The sequence below is a fragment of the Pungitius pungitius genome, chromosome 2 (assembly GCF_949316345.1).
Source record: "Pungitius pungitius chromosome 2, fPunPun2.1, whole genome shotgun sequence".
NCBI lineage: Eukaryota > Metazoa > Chordata > Actinopteri > Perciformes > Gasterosteidae > Pungitius > Pungitius pungitius.
In genome coordinates this window covers 11,679,727-11,705,560 of record NC_084901.1, presented here as the reverse complement: position 1 = coordinate 11,705,560, position 25,834 = coordinate 11,679,727, and the positions used below count along the sequence as shown (strand labels likewise).

Below are 25,834 nucleotides of genomic sequence, written 5' to 3'. Positions count from 1 at the left end.
CTCTTTATATTTTGCACACCTGGTTGAAATGTATTTTTATGTGGAAGCCGTATCTGTATTGTGTGCCATCCTTTGTTCTTATGTCTGCCTGGGGAGCCCTTTGGTTCCTGCTTTAATATGTGTCGTACAATTACAACATTTAACCCTCAACCAAGGTCTTGAGTGTGGATAACGGCATTGGGCCGGAGACTTTGAGAGGGGAAACAAGCCGGAAGCAATGGCTACACCGTGTCACGGGCAGACCAGGACGAGTCCCACATTGCCGGATACATAATATGGAACGTAAAAAACCCAAACCCAGATTGTTTTAACCTCTAAAATGATCAGTGACATGCAACATAACTAACTAATTGTCACAGCATGACTTCAACTGGAATTGTATTCATGTCTGTTATTCTGTTGATTTAATTGAAAACTTGTGTTGTTAGACATGCAGCCAGCAGTCCCTTTTCTGAACATCAGTTTCTGTGTTTTATCAGTCTGCATGTGTTCACTGATTGTTCACTAAACTGGATTAGTCAAATTATTTTAAACTTCTAACAATACATTTGAAACTCAAAAACAGAAAAAAATGAAGCTTATCGAACGGGAGTCTGTACAGTCAGCCTCTGAAGTCTTGATATTATTCCTGTTAATGTCTTACATCTGCAGAAAATACTGTAGTAATCAATATTATTGTTGAAGTGGATGTTCTCTGTTGTGTGTGTGTGTGTGTGTGTGTGTGTGTGTGTGTGTGCGCGCGTGTAGAAGGTGGAGTTGTTATTGAAGAGGAGGAGACGCGTGCCTTCTTGCGTCAGAGGGACGTCAGAGTTCGAGTTCAGGTTGTTGTGGTTGTCGGGCGCATACATGCCTCTTTAGATGGATGCCAGGGCTTTAAAAACGTTCTATAGCATTCTGAAAGGAAATTAATGAGGAAGTTGTTTGAATATCTGCACAGGGCCTGACTGTTTAGATTATACATTAAAAATATCTGCTGATAGGATTGATCAATACTGGAATACAGACAAATAATTGCATTGTTTGTATCAAGGCCTATGCAAATGTCCCAGCATGCCGAGCAGCTTTATTTGGGATCTGTAACTTCTGTGAGTGGAATGCAAAATCATGCTTTATAAAATGTTACTTAAACCAGTCTCAGAGATTGCGATTATTGAATGTATTAATAGTTTTTGAGAATTATTTTTCTCGGGTGCATCACTTTTATGTATACATTATTTTCTCAGGGTGTCTGCAACACTGCAATTTTACTTTCCTACAGCGGTAAAGAGAGCTATTAATATGATCTGCTTGTGCTGTTACGGCCTTGTGATGGATTACTCAACCATGTGACCATGTGACCCCACCCGGCATCAAAAATTGGGTGGGGCCTGAGGTGTGCTCTGCTGCACCTTTAACCACACAGAACTGTTCTATCACCTTTTGTCCAATAGACCTTGAGTAGGGTGTGGAGGCTAAACCGAGACCATTAAAGAAAGACAAAAAAACCTGAGTGAGGAAAGATAAATTTGTGTTAGAAATAAAGGGTCTGAATGATCTGAATCTTAGAACACGTTTGCATGTGAAGAAGAGACACAACAGAGTCTGTTACTGTATATATGCATTGCCTTGTTAATAACTAGTTTGAGAAGAAGGCTGTGGGTGGATGTGTGAGACGGCACGTATGCAGCTGAACAGCTGGCAGAAAGGGCAGGAGGAGCAGAGAGTGTGTGTGTGTGTGTGTGTGTGTGTGTGTGTGTGTGTGTGTGTGTGTGTGTGTGTGTGCGCGTGTGTGTGCGCGTGTGCGTGTGCGTGCGTGCGTGTGTGTGTGTGTGTGTGTGTGTGTGTGTGTGTGTGTGTGTAAAACATTTTGTGTTCACAAGATACATCTGTTGCGTGTTGTAGGTTTTAGACAGTAGTGTCAAATTTAATAAACTTTTATGATGCGTGTGTGAGTGTGTGCATGTGTCTGAGTCTGTGATAAAATAACAACTGATGTCAGTTTTAGCTCAACACTTTGAGAGTTAAAACAGACCAAGAAAAAACCCGGCATATATTTGTTACCCTTTCTTGAAGACGTGTGTTTTCAGCATGAACCATTTAGTATTAGACAAGGCTGTTAAATCATATAATATTGTTAGATTACATTTGAAATAACACCATTACCTGCCTTTAAAGCTCTTCAGCTGCGATTCCTCTGACCTTGAACCAACAGAACGCCTTTAACTACACCACACCATTACAGTCTATTACTGCACAGCTGCACAAATGTGGGACATAGGTTACCTCCCCTCAGCCGTCGGAAACACGCAAACTTTGTTTAACAGAACAAACAATTGCAGTGTCACGTTTAGTTTTTCTGTGACTGGAGCCATCTCAAATGTTCCCACAGTGAGAGTGTGCAGTTTTTTTATCCCACGCCCATTTCCACCCACACGTCCGAGCTTAAAGCAACTGTAGTTCCATTGAAACTCATCTGCATCCTGTGGCGGTACATCGTCCCAACCACACTCAGTGTGTACAATTAAAGTAAATGGAAGATGACAGCAGCAATCCCTGTACTTTTTGGAGCAAGTTTTCAATCTGATGCTCTTTGTAGTTGCTTGAGACGATCTCATCATGGACCTCTATTCATATCCTTGCCCTGGGAAACACGTCCTTGCTCAAGTCAATGACTCACTGTTATATTCCTGACTAAAACCACCTGACACCAGGTAACCACGAGTCAGTTTTATTTTTAGAGCGCCAAATTACTGTAAACCCATGACACTGCTCGACCATACTATTTAATTCACAGGGACCCGACATAGCCCGCATGGGTGGCAAGGACAAACTCTGCTTTAACGGGGAAGCCCAACAGAGATATTGACTTTAAGCTATTTTTATTTACTATGTTGATCCATTGACCGAACTAAATGCTTCTTCTCCAGCTTCTACTAAATAAATTCAGTTTCTCCACACGATTGTATATTTTTGAGAAATTTTTAAGGCATGCTTTAGCAGAGACAAAAAGATATAGAATCTACTCTTGTTGGAAAGTCTAGCCCCATGTACCTGAGAAAGTCTTTTGGGACCATGCCCAAAACTGAACCGGAAGTAGTCTATTTTGATTTTTTTTGGTTTCCACTCGGTTTTTTTCATGCTTACAGTTTGGTAACTCGAAGAACTTGTGGTCAGGATAGCCATTTGTTCAGGGGAATCAGGTGAGAAGGGACCCCTGTGCAATCCTAGTGCTTGGATGCAGCATTCCAGTGCGGGTCGTGTCACGACAGTGGGTTCATTGACACCGAGATCCGGCCGCTTTCGACTGGTGGTTGGAGCTCCGACGGGAGGAAGAGAGCTCATAAGCTTGTAGCATCGGCTCCACCTACGTCCCAGAGGAAGACTGAAGAGCCACCTTGCTCTGCTAGAGACCTACAGGTACACCAGGCTGCCGGAGAGCCCAGGCCACACTGCTCAGCCCGCTGGAGGGAGGGAATAATGGCCTGTCAGAACTTCTGCAGTAACGTAAGAGGTCTTCTAATGGGAGTCTGGCAGGTTTAGATCTTCACAGACCACCGTGTTCTGTGGCCATTACCTTGTCTTATGTCACTGTCCAGAGTTCAATAATAAACAAAAATGAACAGAGTGTACCCCTTTTATATAAAGCAAATATAACAGAGTTGTAGAAATTATCCTCCGGTGTGAAGGGGTGGAGGAAGTATCTGCAATGGTACTTTCCTTCTTTAGTAGGTGAGAAAATATGTGTTAGTAGTTTATGTGAACTTTTCTTTTTTTAGTCTAAATGAATCCTATAGTGAGGAAAAAAACAACCTTTTGGAAACATAATGTTTTGGTGACTTGACGTGGTTTGGTGGGTCTTATTGTGTTTCAGTGTATTTGTAGACAAATTGACGTCGCATTTGAATGTTTCCTGCACAGCTAGAATGGACTCAAATAGCATAAATTCTAAGCAATCCAACGTGTAAACACAACCTCCTGAATCAGCCAGAGCTTCGGTTTGATTCGTCTCTGGGGTTTCATTCAGCTGAGAATCAGCAGGGCAACCCGAAAGCCTTGAACCAGATCCGTGGTTCTTTATTATCTGCTTCTGGGTCATCCCAATGTTACAGACCACACTGTTGCCAGCCAACAGATAACTGCTCTGCTCCCTCTTCTGTATATCAACACTGGGGCAGCTCACTGAATTTTTAGCACAGACAATACAGTATATCAAACCTACAGCCTACAGCCTTGTCCATTTGGATCATTGAATCGTAGCCTAAGCAGGTATTCAACCTTTTCATCTGGGCTGGCCTGCTGATCACACGGTCAATGGGGATTTCACCATTCAACAAAATCTGTCACACTTAATGAGGCTGCCTTGAGAAGTCAGAAAAAGTGTGGAGGATTATATAAAAAAACGATTCATTCAATGTGATAACGATATATATCTAAAGATACGTAGGTGCACGTAGGTGTACAGATTTTTCATTGATTTTCCTGCGCACACTAAGGACTTCTAGCCCATATGGTTTTGTAAAACTTTAAACTTTAAGGAAATTCTCTACACACAAACTATCTTGAGAATCAAACTCTCAGGGTCTGTCGTCTGGTTATAAAGAGTCATTCCTGCTGCGGAGGATATGGTCAGCAGGGATTTGGCAGGTAAAGGTCGAGGCAAAGTGTCAGCGTGCACGGAAAAAGTTTCTGTTGATCTGCATGTTTCAACACAACCTTTGAATTTAGCCATCTGCATTCATATGCAGAATCTGCGGGTACGGAATCAGGTCATAGTCCAAGTATAGACTTGTTTAAGCAAGCTTTGGTTGAATGAAGTTAAACAGTGAAGAGTAATAGACGTGGATACATTGGCCCAAATCCGAACTCGGAACTCGCCGGGTAGCGCCGGACAATGATTTACCTTCACTATTGCTTTCAAATGAGCTTTTAAACAACCCGGTTGTACAAGGCACCCATCAATACCAACTCCACAGTTTTATATCTTACGTTGACTGTGAACAACAAATAGCACACTGGAAAAGAAAGTCCTGAACCTGATATCTGGAGGAGGTATAGTCTCTTGGCCCGGAAGATTTAACCCTCATTTGACCGGTTTCAAGATTTGATAGTACTCTAGTAGTCCAACCCTGAGTACTGTACTCAGCATATATGTTGTGTAGAAACGATTACAATGGCGGCTAGTGAAAAATGTTTCAGGTAGGGAGATCAAATCATTTTCAGAAAACCCCCCCCGTTGATTTAATGCTAAACAAAAATTCATTGACACATAAATATTTAATATCTAATCCAACAAAGTAGTAAATAGCACAAGCTTATATATTCTGTCACCCTCAATGGCAATTCAGTATAATATAAAAGACATGTCTATATATATTTATATATGTATATATATACTGAGAAAGAGTTATGTTGGTTCCGCACATAATCCACCACAGCTTCAGCCCAACATTAGAGAATTTATCCCGATTAATACTATATCTGGTTAAGATGAAAAGCCCGGTGTGTCTCATAGAGATGCTAAAGGGTGCTTTGTGCATCAGTACCAAGAACCCGTGGGCCACTAACCAAGAATTGGTATTAGTCGATTAGGGAGTGAGACCAGGTTGTTGCTTTATTGTTACTTTGATTACCTTTATCAACCCTTTGCAGATAGCTACCCCCCCCCCCCCAACAGATGACAGACATAGACAGACATGCATCTATCAGGAGAACATGGGTATCTAGCTCCCAAAGACCCAAATATCCTTTTGAGTAAAGCAATACAAAGTTAAAAAAGGGACAACAACAGGACACTAAATCAATGATGTCTGCTGCATAGTAAAATTGGGAAATTACATTAAAAAGTAATAACAATACTTGATGGATTAATTAATGATGAACATGTATTTACTACATCTACTTTATTTACCCTTAAGTACCTGGTGGACTTTGTTTAAGACTCCCATCTCCGGAAGAATCTGATGTAGCTTTTCAGAGGGATAAAGACGTCCCAGTTTGTAGCCACTGAGCTCTTATCTACCTCATTCTCTGAGGGTCTCATCTTCCACTGTTGTTAGTGGCGGATCTTCGATTTGCAGAGCAGGTTTGCATCACACCGGATGCTATGGAACATTGTGCTGCTCCAAAGTTCACATCCGTTGTGTGTGAAATGTGGTTTCTCTTTTTTGCCATTAACATAAACCACATCTGCAAGTTTCCACTGGGCAACACATCTCAGCAATAAGTCACCTATCTAATCACTTAGCCTGGAAAGAAACGATTCAGTTGGCAGTAAGTGTGGACACATGTGCTCATGACCCCTTCAAGATGATTCATCAGCTTTTTTGACCACTTAGAGTATCTTTTTCTGGCCTAGAAATGTGACTTGAGGAGAAACAAGCCTAAACAGTAGATGTAAGCCAAAGTTGTTCTGCTGGCTGACATATGGTGCCCTATAGATAGAACTTCCATACCCTAGTTTATTTTAAATTAAACAGAGGACTTATGACAGGTTTTGGTCTCTTTAGCTTCTAAATCCTTCAGCGAGTTTCTAACTGTGTCCACCCGTAATACTTGATGCTGAGTAAACAACTTGGCGCAGTTAGAATGGCCAAGGATAGAACCCTTTACATGTTGGACTAGATCCGAATCACAATGTGGTAACACATCATTTTTCACTTATGCAAGCGGTCTTGTTGGGCGTCAGCACTCGCTGGTGGAAACCTGTGTGAGTTGGAGAGGATGATGGAGAATAGACTTCAACCTTGCACCTCCAAAAATAAGGTTGTTTGCTTGTTGAACCGCAATGTCTCATTTTCTTCTTCCACACAGAGTATGTGCCGTTGGGTTGTACAGGCCTTGACATCAAAGGCAACTTTGACAGAGCTGTGCTTTCTCATTCAGGTGAAGAAGTGTGTCACGTCACTATTACCTTGGCTTGAGTTAATGTCAATGTCAATGAGTAATAGTAAACCGTAAAACATGAGTAATTTAAAAATTCCGCTAAACCTTTGGAACTTTTTTCTACAAGACATATCTCACAGTGCAAAGTCAGAGCCTGGGGACTCCATGCCATGTCTGTCTATCAGAGTGAATTGTAAGAGAAAATGCCAGTGTACTGGTTTCATTCTGTGGATGACATACGTGGGTATTCAATGACAAAAACTATACAAATATAAATAAAGTAAAAACAATGTATCAATGAAATACAGTGAAAATACATCAATTATTGAATATGGACCTCCCTCTGCCCTTCCTTACCTCATGTGAAACGAACCAATGGCCTGCGTGGTGCAGACCAAACCCCCCGTCATTCATTAACTCCGTCCACTCACACGACCTTAAGTGCCAACGTGTCTGCTGACGTCCTCATCGTGTGCTTCCCAATGTTTCATTCACATTGTCCCCCACGCTCCCATTGCATTTGTTAGTTGTGTCATGCAGTGACTTGTAATGATTGACTTATTACGGGTTATTGTCTCAGAACCGGTTGCTCAAGGACACAATGAAATAGAGGAGTGCTGAATCACATTTGGCCTATTTCTTTTAGTATTTGAAACCTTTTGGTGCATTGGATTATATCATGTGTATATATCTTTTAGGAATCATACTCCATACTCCATCCCATTACAGCAAAGTTCTTTATTTTTCAGAGTAAAGAATATTGTCCAACAGTAACATTTCACTACAGTTGATACTTTGTTTCCTACCATCCGGTCACGTCTAAGGAGCAGTGGAAAAGGTGAGATAAATAGTCTTTGGTGACATACAGATTTTAACATACAAAGATAACTTAAATACATAACTTTCTTTAAATAGTTTGAATGAATATATATATATATGTTTATTAACAGGTGCACATGACGTTCACAGTCATACTGACGCCACACGGAGTGCACTGATATCTTTGAAACACATTAGCAGAATATCTCGAATGCAACATTTACAAGAGGAACCTTGTACAACTTAAAAAAATTAATCACAATAAGGGAGTTTAGGGGAAAATGCATTAAAGTGCTTTCCTGTGACCCCCATGGAAAAAATCAGCTGAGAGAAAGCTACCAAGATTGACCTATTCAACACTATCTTACAAAACTAACAGAGACATTCTACACTCATTCCTCTTTGCAACAGAGAGACATTCAAAAGGGTGTTTCTATAGGGAGGTATTTGCGGTCGTGCACAGTTTCACAGAGTGCACACACTAGGTATGACGCAACTAGTGACGTCACAAACACTGCGTGGAAAATACAAAAACGCAGCAGCACAATGGCGCAGAGCATAGATCTAAAACAGGAGATCAGTGGCTGGTAGGCAACGTACAGCAGCTCAACACATTCACACACGCACACAGAGTGTGTCTGAAATAGAACACTATTAAAAAGCAGACGGATCCACCCAGATTTTTCAGCATTTGAAAAGCCTTTTAATGTCTGTCACGAGACATTGATTTTCTCCGTTACAGCAGAGAGAATCGCATGTTTGACCTCAGCAAGCCTTTGAACAGATTAGATTTAAGACAAGGCAACCCACTTACTATCACCCTATGATCTCAACGAGAGTAGGTGAGAAGAGAGCCAACAAAAGAAAGAGACACGAGTAAAATCAAAAGACACAGATTACAATAAAAGGACACAATATTATATGATGTAGGTCATATGTCGTTAAGTTTGTCAAGTATTGCCAGGTATTTGGTGAATATTTAACTATTGCGCTTAAAGAAATTGCCAACTTTCATACAGAACACCAGATGCGATCATCTAAATTACTGTATTCCTACCAAAAAACACCACATAGTACATTCTCAGACTAAAAGTATGGAAATAATATGTCATGTAATTACATTCCTCGTCCACATGGTTGCGTAAAATGTAAGCGTGCTGAATAAGTAGAGCTTGAGCTCAGTTATTCTCAGTCCATCGCCCGCCCATCATTTCAGAGCTGAGGCGAATATAGAGAGGAGGGAATGTCAGGGCGGCTATTTTTGACTTAGTTTTGCCATGTTCGAAAATTGGGGACTTAAGATTTTGGTCCCTGTGGTGTCACGTAAGAAATCCGCAGTGTAACAGACGTCTCAGGGGTTAGTTTTAACCTGTTCAACACACTACATGTGGACAGCAACGGGTACTCTGTCTTGTCAAGTATTGCCTGGAGGAAATGTAGAAAGAGATGCCATATATATTTCTCTATCCATCCATCCTCCATCATGGCTGGGCGTATTTTTAGAGACCTCTATCTCCTCCCAAATATAAACGGAGGTGAATGGGATTTTGTCACAGCAGTAGAAAATATTATATCAAAATAATAAGCAGCAATATTTCTTTCAAGAAGAGGGAATGCATCTTACCCTGGAAAATCACCCAAAATATGTTGCTAAGGGGGGGACAACCTAACCTTAAATGGTAATGTGTGTGCACATGTGTGGAAGCCACATGCCTTGCTCTTTATATTTATGCATTGTGTTTGTAGACTATGGGAAACTCAGCCCCCCCCCCCCCCTGTTGAGTAGGTATGTGTGCCTAAAGTGATTAGGTCAGTTGTATTAAACAGCTGTCAACCCAACGTCGTGACTTGCAAGGGGAACTTATGAATCACGTGAAATGGCTGATATTTCAGACTCGACCTTTGGCAGGGAAAATGTCAGCAGCGGCAGCTCCTATTGCCACCTACTGTGCTGACCAACTGGCTCCTGAAATGTAACACTAAAACGGATCCTTTGGGACATTGAGTTGGATCGTAAACTGTGGTCCTGAAAAACAAAACTCCTGCTCCTGTAATATTCCACGTTCAACCCAATATTCCAGGGTTGTCAGCATTGTCATATTTGTACTATGCAATTGGGAAATCACCTGGGAATTCCAATGTTAATGAAAAGAGGGCAAATGGAAAGGTAAAAGGGTTCTTTGGGTCATTCAAGGGGTCTCTGGGAAGGCAATGGTTTTGACAGGGCCCCGGCTCTGAAATCTAGATTAGAGGCTTAAATGTTTGATCAATGAGCAGCGGAATAACAGCCGCCACAAAGGTCAGTTGGCAGACAGGACCAGGTCACTGGACGGTGTTAAGGACAAGCCTTCTTTCTAATATTAATAGGATTAAGACGTCAAAGTGAGGCCTTATTTTCAGCGTTCAGAACTGAGAACCAAAAATACTTTGAATGTTCCTAAAAAGGCCAAAGGTTCTCAGTATGGCCGGAGAACACAAAGGGGTTTCAGTGATTCAGTTGAATCAGCATCAATCAGCAGAAAAAGGTTTGACAACTGACTTTTATGGGAAGTACAGTTGTCATTTTTAAATATATACTAAATAGAGACTAAATAGAACTCTAATAAAACCAATACCAAAAATATGTTAAGAGATAAATAAATAGAGACATAGATCGACTTGCTGCGGGTGTATTGGGGTACCAACTAACTCATCCATAACTATGGGGGCTCCTAGGGTTGATGGGGGATGAGTCCTCTCTGCCGTTCTGGGCAACGAGCTGATAGAGCCGGTGGCTGAGGTTCTGCACTTGGCAGGTTCCAAGGACGCAACCCACTCTCATCAGCTGGGCATGCTGGGGATAGTGGTGACCCTTACGCGATCCAGAATGAGCATGGCGACGAACTCTTGGCCCCCTCAGCTCGATTTGTGAAGTCCCAACCGGACGTGCCCATGCCAGCTCCGGGGAGGCGGCTCTCACTCCCGAAGCTGGTTGGTGTCTCAGAAAACCGGCGAGCCATTTTGGGGGATGTCTGGGTGCCGAAGAGGGCATGGGCATGTGAGCCTGGCTTCCTGACACCGAGGCCTTATCCTCTCTCTGGTTGATGAGCTTGTTGAGGAGGTCCAGCCTGAGGAGAAGACAGAAATACAGTAAAAACATGTCCTGGAACCATGATGATTTGCTAAGCTGCAACTCTGTCAAGCTGTTAGATTAACACACTGCACTGCTTGAAAATATATGATCTAATGTCAGAAAAAAACGATAAATCTAAAAGTAAACATTGAATAGTTTATGATCCAGACAGAAGACTAGGAAATGATGGATAGTAGAGTGGATACTCTACACTATTAGTGAGACTGCGTTTGAGGGGCGGGGCCTATGAAAGGGTTAATTCCTCGTGTTGAATACCATGCTAGGCTGTGTACTGTGGCTGTGTGCTCAAATGTCAAACATTTGTAGCTAATGTGGTTCATAAAAATACAAATGAACATCTGTGCCTCAATAATTTCTGCCGCTGGGTGGAACAGGGTACGAATGATGATGGAATAGGTTTTAAAATAAATGCACTTGCCAGCAGCATAACTAAAGCAACTTGTGTTATAAGGGAACTGCATAAATGACCTACACGTTACCCGTACTAAGCAGCTTTAATAAAACAAATCATTCATCATGCTGTGCTATCTGAACACAGCATGTCTCTCTGCACAGCCATCTTGCTTTAGAGACATTATTACTACTTTATTACATGTAATTTAGCTGACGCTTAAGCCAAAGCGACTTACATTACATTATAACCCATGCATTACATTTTGCCTGGGAAGCAATTAGGGGTTGGGTGTCTTGCTCAGGGACCCTTCGACATGGCACATGGGGCAGCCGGGATTCAAACCACCAACCTTGGGGCTCCCAGTGCACCACACTACTCTCCATGCGCCACCATCGCACCATTCATTTCTAAGACTTCTCAGAAAAAAAAACGGATGAATAAAACCCCCAAATCTCCTTTTTTTTAAACATAGGTTGTGTAGACAGACTGGTGAGTACGGGCCATTTAGCAGAACCGGAGTCCACCAACTGACCATCTGTTCACTGTTTGACAAAGACGCTTATCACAACTTGACCCTGCAGCTCTTTGCTGAACTGTCCACGCTGTGTTTGTAGAGCACAGCGTGACTCAAGCCCCTCAATATTAACCCATCGCTACTGCTAAAAGTCAGGCCAAGTAGAAAGGAAAGGGCTGTTATACCAGTAGATGAATAGGATGAAAATGTGAAAAGGAAGCGGTGGTCTTTGGTTTTTTGAGTCAAAGGAAAACATTTTCCCACTGAGTCAGGTTTGGCACTATTATTTCTATTTTGAATGAATGAAAAGTGATAAATATGGTGTGGTGGGTTTGGGATCTTTGTTGAAATGTGACGCTTCTGGTTTATTCAGCCAGTTGAGCTGCTGGTTGCCTGTTGGCAGGTCTGCTAGTCTGGAGGGGACCTGCCGTGCTACAGTGGCAGTGGCTGAATGAATATGTCCACAGATGGAGGCAAGCACTGTTTCCAGGACAGGCTTGGTGTGCCAGGGTGCCACATCACCAAGTCACACCCACCGGGCCTGCAGAGGGGATGTTGCATTTGATGGCACGTGAAAGCTATTTGCAGGGCAGCTACACTGTTCTGAGTGTACTTTATATAAGAAAGAACTGTAGCCTAATCTTTTTCGTGTATTTTAGATACTGAAGCTCAAAAGTTGGTACGGATGTAGTTTTCTACTTATGGGGAGAGGCCCATTTCTTTCGTTAAATGTCGCTTGAGTGGTGCATAAAATATTAACAATCACAATTGGAATGATATAAATTACCACACAACGCACCTAGAGGTTCTAAACTCAACTGGCAGTTGCCCACTTTGTCCTTTTGGTAATCCATTTTTGTTGATACAGTGCAGGGTAGGAGTTGAACCCTGTAGAGAACAGGCAGCCCCCACCTAGTATGAAAAGGGAAGGCAACGGGGAGGTAACTTGGTATCTTGCATCAGGTGAGTTGTATTTTTTTGGATGCTTATATAGCTTCCAAAATAATACTATTTAACTCAAAGCTCAAAGCAATGTGTGTGGACGCCAGGGTGACTGCGTCCACTTTTTCCATCCAGATTCTAACAGATTGTAAAGTGAGCAAAGCTGTCCCTGTGACACGGATGCATTGACCACTCGAGTACCCGGTAGAGGTAGTGCTCTTAGCTCCTACTATGCACTACTAAATGTTTTGGTCATGGCCAGCTCGCCATCTCTCATGACTAGAGATGATCCCGGGTTTCCCTAACAATCTAACACAAACCCTCTAACCCTCAGATCAGATTGGACTTTGCTGCTTGATCAACTCCAATTTGCCAAAAACAAGTTGACTTGTAAGTGCATCTGTAATGGCTGGCAGACGGCCACACGGACCCCATGACTGTGCTGCAACATCAATTACAACGAGGAATATCATTTTAGCTCTTTATATTCGATTAAATGTGTTTGTGTTTCCTAAGTGATTGATCTCTGGAGATCTTTCTTGATTTTCAAGAATTCCATCCAATAGTTTTCTTTCCTATTTTATTTGAAGCGTAATATATTTCCGTTAAATTAAAACAATTATTGCATTAGTTCTTCTTAAGTAGTTCCCTACAGGCATATTTTAATTACCCTATTTATGTTAATAATTATGTGTATTATGTGTAATGAAGCACGAGGCCAAGCTCTAGTTACATTGAGGTAACATCAAGGACTCTTGGATAATTCTTCCACTAGGTCACATGTGATCTCACAAGACAGGCCAATATGGCTATAAAGTCCAACCACTTAATGGATCTACTTGCTTGGAAGCTAATTTGACTTCAATTTTTCAGCCAACGCCTTGCATGGCCTAGGTTTAGGGTCTTAAAACTGAAATTCCTTTTGACTGAAGATTATTCCTTTGGCCAATCCCCTTTGTGCTGCCTTGCTGAGTTTTTCTTTTTTATTAACCTTACAGCATTACTGACTGATGTTGGTAGCAAGCCTCAGCTTCAGAGCCCTCGCTGTGTAGGCTAAGCCTACTACCTCTGACCCCCAGCCTCAACCCGGCAGAGTGTAAACCACCACTAACCCTGACTTCCACCCTAACGTTGGCGCATCTGTGTGAAGCGGAAACCTGTTTTTTAAGGATGTGGAGGGTGGAATTCAGGTCTTAGCCATTAATCCACGATGGAATTCTGGGCCTGCTCGGTTGCAGCTTTCACCCCCCGCAACTGCTGCCTGAGATTGACCCCCAAGGAGCCATGCAACTGTGTATATCGTACATTTATATATATATATATATATATGGGTAGTCCGAGCCCAAATTCCTGTTTACAAGACATACAAGAAGAGGCCTCTCTTGAGCTGATTTAGAGCGGAGGCAATCCTGATTTGAATCATTCTGAGAATGTATACACAATAAAAAGAGAGTTATTTTCATGCGGTTTCTTGATAATGCATAAACATGCCGGGTTATAGATAGTGATATAAAGAGGATCGACCCCAAGCTAACTGCTTATGCAGAGCAATTCAAAAAGAATCAACAAAGAAGGAATGGAAGGAAAAAAAATTCAGTCTTTTTAAAATATTTAGTTGAGAGTTTCTACGTTGGACCCCAGGCCTTTCAACCCCACATTTAAATGTGGTCCAGACGGAGCAGAAGCAGCATATGTAAAGCTTGACCACAAATTAGCTTTATATGTTCTTCGTCTTTGGAATAAAGATCCGCTTTCCACTTCTGGAATCTGCACTGCATTGTCTGCCTTATGGAACGCAGACACAAACATGTAACTGGGAAGGAATGACAGACATCTGAGCTCACACGCGGTATCAGAGTCCAACGGGAGAAGGAGAAGTATTTGTAGTCATGTTGTAATCATGCTGTCAGCATGTGATAGTAACAGAACATGATGTGCTCTTTGGTCAAGAGAAGAGGGAGAATATACTGTCCTAATAAAAGCCCGATAGGACATTAATGGGAGCTGTGCAAGGTGGGAAATGTTGAGGCTTGTCAAGCAGAAGTGACGGAGGAGGGAGATCTCGCACTGTGTTGTCACAGTGATGCATGTTGGTACAGACCGGGTCCCTATAAAAATTGCCTGACCCAACCACTTAGTCTAAGTCCCAACAACACAGAAACCAGCTTCACCCATGTATTTGGAAGGGATGGGGTTTCTCTTATGGAATTTCTTAATTATTTATGTATCCATAAACAGTCTGATTTAAGGGAGGTATTTGCCTTTGACTTGGATGGGTGCACCATGGAGCAGCCAGTGAAGGATTGTTATCTTGTCACTGTTTAAGTAAGTTCATCTCATTGGTATTAGGATGAGAACATATCGTCAACCTCCCCAGAATCAGCAGTGACAAGAAGATAACAAGTAAACAGAACAGTCAAATAAAGATTAAATGTAAAACCAACATTGGAAGAAGAAAAAAATAGCAATGTTGGATCCGCAAGCTAAGGGAATGTATAAATTACTGCATGTTCTGATGTAGCGTTGCAACTAACCAATATTTTCATTGTCAATTCACCTGCTAATGATTTTATAGATCAATCCAAATAGTAATGAAGATAGAAAAAGACCATCACATGTCTTGTTTTTTCAGTACTACATCCAAATATATTTTAGTTAAATACATTCAGATAGAAACAATTAAAGGCTGGAAACGGCAGTGAGCGATGAGTCATCAAAGCGCTGCAGCTCTATACTCAACCGTCAAATGAAACTAATCCAAGTCCCACTCAACTACTTGAATCTGCCGCAACGACCAAATCTGATGAGGACAGTTTCAAGCAGAGGGAATGATGGGGCCAAGAGAGCTGGGAAAAATACAAGAGCCACGCTGTACTTCATTTTGATGAGTAACTTAAGGACACACACGCACACACCCAAGAGGAATACGACACTCCCAGATCTACTTACACTGTTATCAGTATTAGTTGTTAACTGTTGCACTTAAAATCTTTGCTTTTCATTTAATTTCATGTTCGACCCCAGATGTTTGCAGACCTTGTGAATAAGGAATCCAGATAAATGTGTATGATTTAGGATAAGAGATACCTTTCGTTAGATTAAGATTAATATAGGATCACTGATAAGTGCTAACTTTGAACCAGCAGATGTGGATTCAAAATTCACCAGAAGGGGGCATTGACACACCAACTCATCTCCAGTCCTCACTGCTCCTGAACAGGGGGACTGCCTCGCTGGCAGGCCTCGGCCACACATTCACACAGGCCGAATGTGTGTCGGCCTGACACTTGAGGTGTGGAAAAATACAGGTACCACACAGCGTCTAACAAGATCCTTTTACAGAGGTCCATGCTGGTATTTCTGGCCGTGGCTGCCGGCTAACTGGTTTTCCCACCTTAGAATTACCAGTTTTCCTCACAGATTCACAGGGGGATTAAACCAAACAAAACCTCTACAAACAGTTACTAATTGAGATTAAGAGGTGGAGGAGGGAAGCGGAGACATATCATCATTTAAATGTTAAGAAAAAAAAAATCGGTCAACGCAGTTTGATTGCACCAGTGATGCTGGTCAACTGACGTGGCAAATTCCCCGTACCAGTTGAACGTCGGATACAAGAGCAATTTCATGTCAAATTCTAACCTGCATGACCCCGTGAGTAATGATCATTTACTTTCAACTTTAGCCCACTTTGTACTTTTACAATATGGAGAGGGATGGCCAGGCTATAAACACAAACACATACATATCATTATATAAATGTATCATTCTTCTTAATGTTTTAAATAATGCATTCTAAATGATTCCACAGCGGATCTCTCCTCATCTCAAGGAGACTGGACGTGTTTTATTATATCACGAGAGCCTTTGACCTTGCACTCCACGATATCTTCTATCTGCTTGACGCAGCACGACACCTTCAACTGTTAACACCACTGACCCTGAGTGGTTTATTACTGTGGGTCACAAGCCATTCAGTAGCCTGGTTAACCGACTGGACGAAGTGAACATAAGATAACCGAAAGCAAAGCTGATATTCTAGAGACATTTTAACAACACCATGATCCTCTGGGGAAATGCAACTTAGCTGTATGTAGTATGCTAGACTAAAATAATGATGTTGTTTTATAAAATAGTTTTGTACCTAACTGATGTATTTCAACTCATCATTAAAAGTGAATAATGGCAATATAGCTCAGAAACCAAACAGGTCAAAGTGGATAGAGATACTAATGCCAGGGGGGGGGGAGGGGGAGGCTTCAGGTGTGTTTAAAAAGTCCCATTCAGCCAATCAGAAGCGCTGATGGCCTTAATAAAAATGCGGGTGTTTTACCTGTTGCTGTCGCGAGCGTCCTTTGCCGCCACAGCCAGCGGCTGCTGGAGGGAAACCAGGCTGATGCAATACACAGCAAGCGGGAGAAGGGACGGCATCTCCGGGCCGGCGTTAACTCGACGCCCTCTACGGGACGGAGGACACGACCACACGGACCGGGCTACGGGTTAGTCCCAAGGGCGGGTGGGTGGCAACCAGAAGGGGTGAGATGGGGTTTAAATATCCAAGGTGGGACGTGGAGAATGTGGATGAACCTATGGAGGAAATCAGATGGATTCAATGAACCTGCAGCGCAGCCAGGAGGAACAGGGAGAGACAGAGCCTCGTGAAACTAACCCATTGAATCATCTAGAATTAACAACCTTCACTTGTTGAGAAGTTTTTCCAAAACACACACTTTGCACAAAGAAAAAACATCACTGGATTATTCACCGCAACTTATACTTCTTTTACCACACCATCCGAAAAAAAGCAACCAGATGAAGAGTTTAAATCTCTTGAAAAAGTCCCAAAATGATCTCTATTATGCTATTACTCTGGGATAGCCCCTTACATTCGTGAACACACGTAGTCATAACAAAAAGCAAACAGAAGCCTCACCTCCTTGGTAGTTACTGCTCAGATGACTTTAAAGTTTCCCCTCAATGGTTCCAAACCCTGCTGGTCAAGATCAAGTTCTCCAGTGTGAAGCTGAGCGCCGGTGACAATGAGGGTTTAAATAGCTGCCGAGTGGGAGGAGCTTACTGCCGGGTGCCGGTGGGCAAAGGTGCTGCAGAAACATCATTATCTTCAATGCGGTTGGCAAACCACGGAAGCACTTTGTGGAGAGTAAGGCTTCCTCTATTTGAAAAAAAAGGCACTACTTCTTGCGTGTGATTTTATAGATTCTATTTAGATATAATAAAGACAAAGTTGATAGTATTGTAAAGGCAAAGGGGAATTGTTCAAACGAAAAGATAAGATATAGTTCATATTAATGAGCAAATAGAATCGAATATAAAAATAACACTATTATAATAATGATTAAGTATAAAATAAATAATACTGCAAAAATTAAATTGCGAAATAAAACACAGTATCCAATAGTATGGTATGTATATTAAGCAAAAAAATATACTAATACAGAAATGGATCAGATAACAAACGCAACGAATAAAGTGTATCTCGAGGTTTACTGTAAAAATAGCTCTAAGCAGACAGATCCACTTTCGGAACCGAGTCACAGGAGTTTTACAGAAATATTATAGTGGCATAAGATCTCAGCGCAGCGCAACATTAGAGGGGCCTATAGCACTGCTACAAGATGTACATAAAAAACATGTCAGGTACCACATAATACACAAAAGGTCCATTTGTAAGTCATAATTGAGCAACACAGAAGTCCCCACAGCAATGTGGCTGATAGATCAGGATGATAAGGTAACTGTAACTCATGATCGCAGATGCATTCTCAGGAAGAAAAACCCAATTTGTACCTTCCCTAACCAAGCCCTCCCCTATCTCTTATCGTTGCACTCAGCCGAGTGTGTGAGATAGATAGAGGGAAATCCGGGAATCCTCGCAGAATCCCCAGAATTCTTCTACAAGTCACACCGATGGATATGTTTTCTTAACTGAATGCTTATGCACAGTTCATAGCTGTTGTCAACGCTGACTTAGCAGCTCGCTGGCAGAGAATTACTATAATATCTATAAATAATGAACTAATCGGGGAGCAATTAGTAGCCGTTAGTTGTGTTTTGTGAACCTGCGGAAATGACAAACTTGTGTCATCATGTCTGAGCATGTTTTCCTTCTCACTTTCATGACTCAGATGAATCCTATGCAGCTTATTCCATCTCATTGGAGAGGATTGGTTTTAACTGTGTCTAAGCGCCCTCTTTCCATTCTCACTCAGTTGACTGGTATGGCGACGGAATAGTGATACACCTGATCCATGTCTAAATCAATTTTGAGCGGGCTGCTGACAGCTGGACAAGTGCGTCTCTTCGGATCCCGGAGGGAAGCCGTACATCCGAGGGCAAAGGGGACAATAACAAGCCAGAGTCTCCATGAGGAATGCAAGGACGGGCTGCTTGTTATTTGTCGTCTCACTGATGTACAAAACCATTGACCTTGTCTAAATAAACACCAGTAAGCCGGCCACAGAAAACTGGACATACAGTATAGATGTCAAGGCATTCTCATCCAATTTCGAACAGACAGACAAACATCTAGAACAGCAAATCATTGTGTCTGTAAGACAGATGATTTAACCTATTTCACATTACATATATGTCCAATCAATCTTTCTAATCTTTGTAAGACAATGTGGACTAATGAAAAGTATGCAAACATCTATATTTATGTTGGTGCGACGCACATTCTTGTAGCCCTGAGTGACCCTTGGATAACTTAGCCCCTGTTCACGTGCACATTTCTAACCCCGGGTTATTCCAAGCCCTGAGATTTAGGGTTCAGTCTTCACTTCTTCTAGCCCTGTGTAAAAGCTAAAGCTAACAGCTCACTCCAAAGAGTGGGCTGATATTTGGTTTTGTCTAACAAAAGGTGTATGGACATATTTCATGTTATCAAGCTACCTGGATAGAGCTAAACCTGAGGAAATGGACTAAAAACCAAATCATTAGCATGGTGAGACCACATCTTTAAGGAAGTATCTTTAAAGTGGATCAAACGGGCTAAACCCTGAGAATTGACTGTTAGAGTGGAGTAATTTAGCTCATTAAAAGGATGACACAATACAAATCAATGCTTGGCAAAAAAAATGCTACCAGTATCGCAAATAACTCCAAACTGTGTTTGGGGCTGTATAAGCGTTTGGCCTCACTGTGATCTCTGCCCTTGCTGGTAATGTGAAGCGATACTTGAGTGATCTTCACTCAGGCAGATTGCCCAGCGATAGTTGCCAACTTCTCGCCCCCCGATGCCGTCGTCAGGCCTTCCTTTGATCGCCTCACGTAGTCCCTCAGTCGTTATAACACCATCAGAGTTAGTCCTGCAGCTTGATCTGCCGCTCACACATTAATCCAGTTTGAGTGCATTTCAAAGACTCCGTCGCGAGCCAATTCCTGTCGTGTTACCTTATTTGTTCTCAAAAAAGGAAACAAGTAATGTTCACAGCCATGTTGTCAGGTGTGGTTCTGATCTTGCTGACTAAGTTACGCTAGATTTGTTCACAATAAATGTTGCGTCCCAAAGTACAGCCTGCACTGTAGTGGCACCTATTGTTATAGCTTCAATGACGCCATGATTTATGTACTTCCCAACACAGACAGCTGACAGGAACCTTTATCGCTCACACTTTGCAATGCAAGCAGGTCATTTCTCCCCCGATCGTGACGGGTTTATGTAAGAGCTCTGTGGCCTGTGACGGCAGCTCTGTGCCTGCTTTGATCTCTCAGTCGCGCACTGCTTTTACTTTTGTTTTAGGCGGCAATTAGCGAACATGAGAGGTTACTCTGTGAAGCGAGCCACTGCACCACAGGGCGGTTTTAAAAGGAGGCGCCATCTTTGTCAAGTTTTGGCAACTTAGTTAAATGATCAAAGTGCAGTCGACCTTCCCTCCGATTGTGCAGCCTCCTCTGTCTTGTTTTTGTTACTGTGAATCTTTGAGCTGAGGAGACTGGGACAACTCAACATAATAATGCGTTCGTCTCATTAGGATTGATCAAAGAACAGCGCTGGCCGCAGGGAAGCAAACTGTCAAAAGCATTGAAGGCCGGAGGCGCTTGTTGATGCTCATGCAGTTGTTTACTCTCAGCTGATGATGGTGTGAACCTTTTGCACTGCGGCCACTAGTTTGGACTCGACCAGCTAGCTGCTAGCCACGTACACAACAAGACATTTCCTGCCATTGTTTACGGTGTGAGCACTGGTAGCTCCAACCCGCCTGCTCAGTCGGAACCATGCTGGAAGACTTTGAGAGGGATTGCAAATCCTCCCAATCCCGTAGATTATGTAGTTTATGTATTTACCTCAAGCAGCTTAGCACTCTTGTTTTTGAACAACAATGGAGTTCGATCAAACCAAGGAAATAATGTTTTTTTAAAGTTTGATATAGAATATCAGGAGACCTTGTAAAAAAATCACATTTAAAAGTTACGTTTTAAAGGGGCCAGATATTTATGCTTTTTTTTGTCCAGGTTGTGACGTATGAGTTTCTCCAATTTCTACACATATGCTGTAAATTAAATGTAGTAATTAAAAGGTTGCTGGAATTTGGCCTCATGACGTCTCTTTCTTTCTTCTTCACAGAAGAGCAGTTAAAAAGTCGATATGGATACTTGGAGGTACAGTATAGCAACCCATTCAGTAAGTTAGGATGCAGTTGAAAGCTCAGTAAGTAGTTCCCCTGTTCCCCTGTTTCCATGAAGATATGTTAACGCTGGATATTATGAATGTAAAATTCACCACAAAATAAATTATATTTGCCTCTAGTGTCAAACCAACTTGATCTTCCTGGCTGGATGCAACTCATACCTTTAACTTCTGTGACAGCATGTATAGAAATTGGTGCTATCGGGAGATCATGTGAAAGACTTCACATACAGCCAACACCTGCAGTTTTGACGAGGACTTGTAGGTCCTATGAAAGAACATTGTGTGGCTTTCTCCGGTTTATTAGTAAACCAGCTCATGTGTCTGAAGAACGCTTTATCCAAAGTGCTTGTTTTTTCTGTCATGGTTCCGGCTGAGAACAGCATGTTTGCTCAGGTGTCCACTTAAACAGTGCATGGCCCTGGTAGAGTGTTATGTCCTCTATCCTTACTGTCCTGGGCTCTGTGTTCCTCCCTGCTGATTATTGAAGACCACATTTTGCATCAATATGTCCCATGCACCAGCAGATTTTCCTGTTGTATTGGAGGATTTAGCCGTGATTCTCGAAGAATAGACCACGCCTAATAGGTACACATCCTCCACTTCTTCCTCCCTCCTTACACCAAGAAGTGATACAGCCATAAATGATGGACAGACATTGAATTCCTCTTCAAGTCATATATTTAATATTTCTGTTGAGCATATTTTGGAGTGAATCTGCCAACTTCTTCTCACTTGGTGAGGTTTATTCCACCTTTTGTGGTAGTCTAATGATTGCTGCCCCCTAGTGAACCTCCTCTTACATCAACAGAGTTCACACTGTACAGCAGCCCCTGCTGATAGCGACTCTGTTATGATGCTTCCCATGAGGTTTAGCCTCATGAGTACATAAGTACATACTTATATATGTACCTGAGTACATACCCCCAAAACATAAGAAATACCATTTATCATTTGGGAAAATAAAACAAACATCTCATCAGGGCCTTGTCATGCGCTTTGAAGGCAATAGTCGAGCACATCACTGTTCAGTCGCTATTTGAGAATCAATCGGGAGACGTTTTCCCACTGTCGCCCTGTTGCCATCCTCTTGGCTGCTTCGCTAAGCTTTGTTTACACGGCTTGTTAGAGACGACGTTCAATGATTTGTTGACTTTGTCCGCGCCTTCTCAGTCAAAGTTTGTTTGGCATGGCCGCTCACCAGTGCGGCGGTGTGTGTGTGTGTGTGTCTAGGAGGAGGCAGCCAACAGGACAGTGCTGAGACAGTTTTGTGCACAAATGAGGGATCAGATTCCAGTGTGGGAAAGATGGAGCAAAGTGCAGGAGGTTCTGATTACGGTGTAGCTTCCCTGAAAATCACTGTGCCTGATGAAAGAAAGGGGAGATTCTGCGTTTGTGGCAGGATGAAAGCCCCGGTGTGGTAAGGTGCAGATGAGTGCTTGAATGGGAACAAATCCCTTAAGCCAGGTTCCAAATATCTGGTGGAAGGAGATTGTTTTAAAGCAAAATATGAAATAATCACATATGTGTATTTTCCAGGGCTACACATGCTTTTGGAAACAGAATGTCTGTTTCTAAATCTGTGTGGTTATACTATAACTACTGACAAAGATACAAGTACCGTAACAAGTGAAGTGAAAATGAGGCGGATATATCCACGTCTGATTTGCTCTGTTGCGTTTAAACAAGATACCATCTTCCTGTCTTCATGCATTATGTACTGCACAAGGCCCGTAGATAAATTTTAAAAAAACGAATGTCTTTCTTCAAAATGTGGTGATCATCACATTAACTTCACTGTGCCTATTGCAAAAAGAGGGTATTCTCTATGCCAGTGGTTCCCAAACACGGGGTTGCGACCCCTGGAGAGAGGGGGGGTTGGGGCTTCATTCTAATCGTAACACACAGCCAGGACGGAAAAAAAACGAAAGCGAAACCGACATGAGTACTTGTCGTATGTTGGGTTTGAGCTCAGATTACAAGCCAACAAGCGCAGCAAAGAGGCAGAGAGAAAGAGAGAGATAAGGACAGGCAGAGATGGATGGAGAGAGAGAGAGAGATAGCCAGACGCGCAGCACATAAAAGACAGCAAAAAAAACATATAATGGCAATAAACGTTTCCTGAGTCCTGAAAAAATGGTTTTAAAAACTTCCTGTTAAATGTGGAAATAAGTTTTTGCACTGTTCATAAAATAAATGTTAATTGGAAAAGTAAAGCCATAAGTACTTATTTTATAACTAAAAACACATTTTTTATAGATTATATATGTCATGAGGCTGGTGGAGGCAGGCAGGACTCAGATGCAGGGTTCCAAAACAAAAGGTTCATTTAATAAAGCCAAATGGACAAACATATACAATGAAACATATACCGTCGCCATGGGACGTTGAACAATGACGCGACAAGGGACACCAGGCACACAGGGCTTAAAAACACAAGGGAGGTGCAGGTGATTGGACACAGGTGGAAACAATCATCGACACAGCACACAATCACAGGGGAAGACAGGAAGTGAAGCTAACCCCAGGAACAAGAGACATGAAACTACAAAATAAAACAGGAAAAAAGCCCAAACCGTGACAATATATTATTGTGCAATTCATTCAAAACAAAGCAGGAACAACCCGATTATCTTTTTATGTTCGGTTCGGGGGTTCTACAATGTCCTTATGTCCTCAAAGTGGGCTCTGACAGACTTTAAGAAACCACTGTTCTATGTTTATTTGCATTATGGGAAATATGAATTAAAGTTCAGGGCTTTAACTTCTGACATTTTGTACATTACTTTCAATAATTTAGCTCTCACAAGCCACATAGTGAAAATACGAATCAAGAAAAAAAAGTTAATAATATAATTAAATAAAAAGAATAGTTTTATAATATTTATTTTTTGTTAAACTAGCAGTATAGTGCACTATTTTACTATTTAATGGCACGGGAGACATGACACATAACTGAAACTGTCATAATTTCCTATCAGGGGTTGCCATCCTTGTTTGTTATGGGTAGTAACAAAATAGTAACAAATGTGGAGCTACACAAGTTTACTGTACACACATTGCAGAAATAGTGAAGGTCAAATTACTGCACTGACATGCAAGACATAGGAGTGTTTGTATGTTTTTTAAAAATACAGCAGAGCCACCTGCATTTGTAACTCAAATTACACTATTAAAGACAGCAATCGTGTGGCTGTAAGCATCCGCGCCATCATCGCTCATGTGCTGCGCTTCACCTGAGCTGAAGGGAAATCGGCACCTGGAATAGTACTGTGAAGAACAGTGATGTGCAAAAGGCCTTCAAACCACTTCCTGTGTGTTGGTTAGTCTGCAGGAAATCAGTCGCATCCTGCAGAGAGTGACTCTGTGCTCTGATTGGCTGGCATGTTTGAAGAACACACCGTCACAGACAGGCTGTTTACATCTTCTTCAGTATTAGAAATAAAAGGTTGCAACGATAATGATTATCAATGAGCAAAGGCACTTGATAATTGATAATAAAAAGAATCATGTGAGGTTGTGAGAGGTACTCATCCATTGTCAGTGTAACTGTGTTTAAAATACTTGTATCGCTCAGCCCTGCCGTCAAATACCCTTATCTGGGGGGAACTGAAACCATTATCTATACTCTTCAAAGCCAAAAGGACCCTTTGACAGGGACAAAAATGTTTCATTGCAGAACACAGAAGTTTCTGGTCTCCAGCTGCCTCGATGGGTTATGTTTTCTGTGTGTGTGTGTGTGTGTGTTTTTAAGGGTTCATTATGACTCAGCAAAGTTGCACTATAACACTCACTAACTAAGCAGCGGTAGATTATGAAATCATGGTAAAATGACTGTTGAATGTCAGCAGTACATTGTGTAGTTTCTGTGCTAATGCTCCTGTCTGCTACATACTGCAGGTAATACATTATATTACAACCACAGATCAAAAGATTCTAACCTACTCTAACTTTCAGTTGACTGAATGGCTCTTATCTTGTCTCTCTCTCAACGGCTTTCTGTCTCTATGGCAACATGTCAGTGTGCGGTTGAGACTTGTCGTCATCTATACGAATCAAAACCACAGGAGGGACCTCAGTGGGGAACAGAACAATTTAGTTGCTTACTGGCTCCTGGTAACATGTAGCTTTGGTTGTCAGAGACTGTGTTAATCAGAGAGACACTCTCTCAGATAACTATGTGAGATGAGATGGAGGCAAGTTCGTTACTAAGAGGAGGGACAAGCGAGCTCTTGAAGAAAGATGGTGCATCCCATGCTCTGGATTGTTTTCAGCCAGAGAGTGATTAGCACTTCAGGTCAGAAAGCAGGAAGTGTGCTGACAGCCAAGGACGGTCCATGCGGATGTTGGCCCTCAGGCCTCTCTCATATCCCTCTGACACGTCCTCTGGCCCTCGAAGTCATACCAAATGCCAAATTTTTCTTGAGCCTTATTTGGCCTAATTCAAGTGTTTCAACAAAAAGTTCAACATTTTTCCAGTAATCGCTTTATTTTGCTCATAAGAGTAACAATTGTCTTACT

The 25,834-nt window shown here is 42.0% G+C and overlaps 1 protein-coding gene across 1 annotated transcript; it reads right to left on the bottom strand.

Annotated features, from left to right (window-relative positions):
• Positions 1 to 9,042: 9,042 nt before the first annotated feature.
• On the bottom strand, positions 9,043 to 17,683 carry adm2a (adrenomedullin 2a). The gene is made up of 3 exons (XM_037461920.2): positions 17,597 to 17,683; positions 16,997 to 17,250; positions 9,043 to 10,787 (listed from the first exon to the last, which is right to left on the bottom strand). The coding sequence occupies exons 2-3, from the start codon at positions 17,092 to 17,094 to the stop codon at positions 10,370 to 10,372; spliced, it is 516 nt and encodes a 171-aa protein (XP_037317817.1). The 5' UTR covers positions 17,095 to 17,250; positions 17,597 to 17,683; the 3' UTR covers positions 9,043 to 10,369.
• Positions 17,684 to 25,834: the final 8,151 nt, after the last annotated feature.